Source organism: Mixophyes fleayi, chromosome 1 (assembly GCF_038048845.1).
Source record: "Mixophyes fleayi isolate aMixFle1 chromosome 1, aMixFle1.hap1, whole genome shotgun sequence".
Classification (NCBI taxonomy): domain Eukaryota; kingdom Metazoa; phylum Chordata; class Amphibia; order Anura; family Limnodynastidae; genus Mixophyes; species Mixophyes fleayi.
In genome coordinates this window covers 10,787,780-10,792,019 of record NC_134402.1, presented here as the reverse complement: position 1 = coordinate 10,792,019, position 4,240 = coordinate 10,787,780, and the positions used below count along the sequence as shown (strand labels likewise).

At 39.8% G+C, this 4,240-nt stretch overlaps 1 protein-coding gene across 1 annotated transcript in view; it reads left to right on the top strand.

Annotated features, from left to right (window-relative positions):
* The first annotated feature begins 400 nt into the window (after nucleotides 1–400).
* The window catches only part of VAX2 (ventral anterior homeobox 2), a 51,397-nt gene continuing 47,557 nt past the window's right edge, over nucleotides 401–4,240 (top strand). Inside the window, exon 1 of the mRNA XM_075187514.1 lies at nucleotides 401–1,281. Within this exon, the coding sequence (XP_075043615.1) occupies nucleotides 1,026–1,281 (256 nt within the window). The 5' untranslated portion in view covers nucleotides 401–1,025. The remainder of the gene's footprint in view (nucleotides 1,282–4,240) is intronic.

Below are 4,240 nucleotides of genomic sequence, written 5' to 3'. Positions count from 1 at the left end.
TGTATATTCAAGTGCCTGCCACTAAATAGATTCTTTGTTTACCAATCAATTGCAGGCATTTGACAAGCAGGAAATTACGCTGTGCTAAGCACTCAATTTAAAAATGCCTCCTACCTACCTCCTTTCTCAACAGAAGCATTTATGTAGCTGTGATCCCAAAGTATTTCCTTAGCTTATCTGGAAGGAGCAGGGAAGGAGGGAGAGGAGGAGAGTTCGACATATAGACAAGCTTGCTAATCTGGCATCCACCCCTCCTTGTTGCATCCCACCCCCCTTCCGACCCCCCCCTTTTTTGCCCATCCCTCCATTCCCTCCTTCTTCCCCTACAAAATATATATATATCTATTTTTTTTTTTTTTTAAGTAGTATTGATCTTTTACCAACGCAATCATATTTCAAAGTCCAACCTGTCAGACAAAATGTAAAGGAGGATTTTGGTCGTGGACAAGACAAGCTTTTGGGAGCAGCTAGTTCACATCAGCTTCTGGAGCTCTGAGTCCTTCACATATATTGGACTTTGCAGATTGCAGAAGTTTAGGAAGAAAAAAAAGAATATTTGGACTGTCAAACTTTGAACTCTTTTAAAGAAAAAAAAAAAAGCAACTTGTGACGTCTTCTCTCATTCATACCCAATTCTTCATACTTGGCTGGTCAGAGGGGGAAAAAAAAGAAGGAAGACGAAGAAAGACAATCTACCACCTCCTTTCTAGAAATTAAGTGTTTAAGTATCTCAGGGAGACTCTTTGCAATACATACTATATGCCTCTTCTCCATTTCCTATTTTCCTGCTTGGAAATTCAAATTTGGGAGCAACTTGACGTGGGTTGCCGAGGGGACCCTGTATTTGTGTATGGTGGTTACCATGCCGAAACCTTATGTGGAATACTTGTACGGAACCTCTAATGCTTTACATGCATTTGGTTGCTGACTTCTGCTGTCTGTGTGAATTGTGGTTTTGTTTTGCCCTTTCTGAAAGTGGTGTTTGGCGGGAGGGGGCATCTTAGGGGTTAGGGGAGGTGCGCTTGATGTTTGATCAGGCTACTAGTATGGGCGATGGAGTGTCCGAGGAGAGAAGTCCTCTGTGTGGGAAATCAGCCACGTCGTGTACTGAGCGAGTTAGAGACAAGGGAACACGGACTGATCTGGAATGCTCCTTACGAAGCCACGGTATAAAGGACATTCCTGTAACCTCCACCTCTAGCCCGGGATCGTCCAAAGAGGAAGGTCAAGACAATCAGTCCGCAGGAGAAGCTGATTACTGTCGACGGATCCTGGTTAGAGGTAAGGATTTAACGAGGGAGGGGGACGAAGGGAATGGGATGGAAGAGGAAGAGGAGAGATGAATGGAGGCATCCGAGAGATGGGTGAGCAAAATAATACAACCTTATCCTTCCAACTGTGCCAAACGGGGGCCTTTGTTTTTCTATCTCATGCCCCAATCACTTTAATTAACGAGCCAATAGAATATTGTTGCGGAGGAGTTGCAGCTTCGTAGCTGCAGGTGCATCTCTGCCTGTCACTGTGATCATGTGGAAGTTACGTGATTATGATAATGATAAAAATGTCTCACAGTTCCTCCAGTGTCCTCACCGTGGTGGAGACCTCGCTCTCTGTTAGCCACGCAACAAACTATTCATTGAGAGCTATCGTTAGCTCCCAGACACAGCATAATGCATGTTATTGTTTCCATCTAGCTTTCAATTCTTCCTACGTCAAGCACAGTATAGATACGTATAGCTGCCGACGTGCCTATAGGAGGCATGAAATATGTATAGCGTTCCATTAACGAGGGCAGCTTCCACTTCTCCTCTACGACGGGAAGGACGGGCGCATTCCTCTAAATACATTGCTCGAACAATGTCAGTATCTATTGTGTACCAGTCCGAGACTGAAATCCACAGTGCATAGCTTTATTGAGGACCATAAACAGCTTGCGGATGCACAGAGAGTGAATAACATGGCCTAGCTAAGGTTATATATAGAAACTGCTTCCCTAAGTCCCTTAATGCAGTCATTGCTGAGCTGCCATCTGTACATATACGTTTTTTTTATACACTGCTGTATGTTTTATAGTTTTTCATTATTTTCTTTGCATTAAGTGTTTTTTTTTTATTTTTGTATTCATAACTTTATTGTTCAACAGTTTTGAATACAAACAGGTCGTGGCCTTGTGCAAGGCGACCCGGACTCGCAGATAATCGTAAAAGACACTGGTGAAGCAGTCAGCCAGGCTCTGCTCCCGCGTGTTTAAGGGCAATAAACTCAGCACTCTGTTTAAAATCAATAACGCTTATTCAGACTAAAAGGCAGCTTGTGCATTGAGAAACGTGCAAAACAAAGTGTGAGGTTTTTTTTGTACGTTTCTGACGTGTCCTTATGAACGTGAACAGAATGTGATACAATATGTGATTACACACTTGTGTACTGGTGTAATGTGAAAAAGGACACTGGCGTCTCCGTTATGTAACCATCGGTTAATATTAGACAATACTGACGCATTATATGTAATATAATACTATCTATAAGCGGTTTATTTCTCTTGCTATTGAATATTCTGCATGGGTAAAGTCATAGTATAGATTATAGTTATATTATGGTGCTTTCTGTCATTGCTGTGTGTTTCGGGGGGTCAGCTTTGTGTGGTGTATAATACTCAGCGTCTGTAGTAATTTACGGACGCAGTCAAATGTCTCCTTGTAAAGTTTGCTCTGTCCCTCCTAAGGCCAGTAACCTGCAACTGGATGTTGTGCCTGGTGGGTGTTTATGTGTAATTAAGTGGAGCCGTCCAAGTTTCAGATTTAAACCAGACTTTTTCATACTTTGCCCTTGTTAGTGCTTGAGATTGTGACTGAGGAATTACAAATGATATTTGTTAAAGAACGCAAAACTGGAACACTGATGTCTGTACCTCTGTGACTACATCATTATCCATTAATTGTTACTTCATATTATTCTTGTACACTGCAGCTATGTATGTGTGTGTGTGTGTGTGTATATATATATATATATATATATATATATATATATATATATATATATATATATATACATATACACAAATAAGCATTAATGGGTAACATAGAAACTTATAGAATGTATCTATCTCCATCTTTGTAAATCTATATTTAAACTGAAGATGTTGTGTACCTATGCACACGTAACGGGTTTCTACATCAGTGCTTCTGCAAAGTTTAACCTGTTATAGCCTTATATATTTTATACGCAACATTATAAGCAAAAACAAATACTTGTAACACACTAAATAAGGGAAGTAACAAATGCAAAAGGGGAAACAATTACATTTTTTCCAATGAAGTCAAACTTTTGTGTAATGTGTGCAATGTAGTGTTAAAATCGACTTATAAATATATATATATATATATATATACACGCACACACACACATATATTTAAAAAAATAGAGTGCCTGCATTATTTATATATATTGTGTGTGTGTGTGTGTGTATGTGTGTATATATATATATATATATATATATATATATATATATAGTAGATTTGGGCATGAATGCTTTACATATATATGCTTCCCATATATATATTAATATACAATAGTCACGTATCTCATCACCAGGGATGGTCTTATTATAATACATAAATTGCTTAGAAATCATGTTAAATCCCCACCATTACTGGGGGTGATGACGGTAGAACAAGGCATAGGAAGCACAGTGGTTTACACTGTGAGGGGAATCATCAGACTACATACAGCACATTTAGATTGACAGCTATAATGTGCTGGTAGGTGGATTCTCTGCGCACTGTAAACAAACAGATTGCCTCGGGAAGCTTGTAATTTTAGGAACAATCACTGGTAAAACATTAAAGAAATTCAGTGCTCTTGTAGAGCCGGGGTTATTTTAGTAAGTGTACAGGAAGGCAAAGTAGCCTATACAAGCAATGCTGGCGATTATCAGAGATGGTGACTGCATAGAGCTAGTCTCACAGGGAACAATTGGGATGTTTGATGTGTCCAAGTAATGGATGTATCGTTTGTGGGGTATTTACGCTGATTTGTAGAAGTAATTTTATGTTAGTGTCAGAGAAGTTATGGTATGGTAGCCTGATACATCTGCCGTTACACATGGCAGTATATCCTGATCATGAATCTGCTCTGAATGTGGGAGTTGTCTTTCTGCCCTATGTTTCTTGTGGTTTAACAAGGTCACCACCGGCTCCACCAAGGCATGCTCGGTGCTTTGTGATAACGCATAATCCATGAC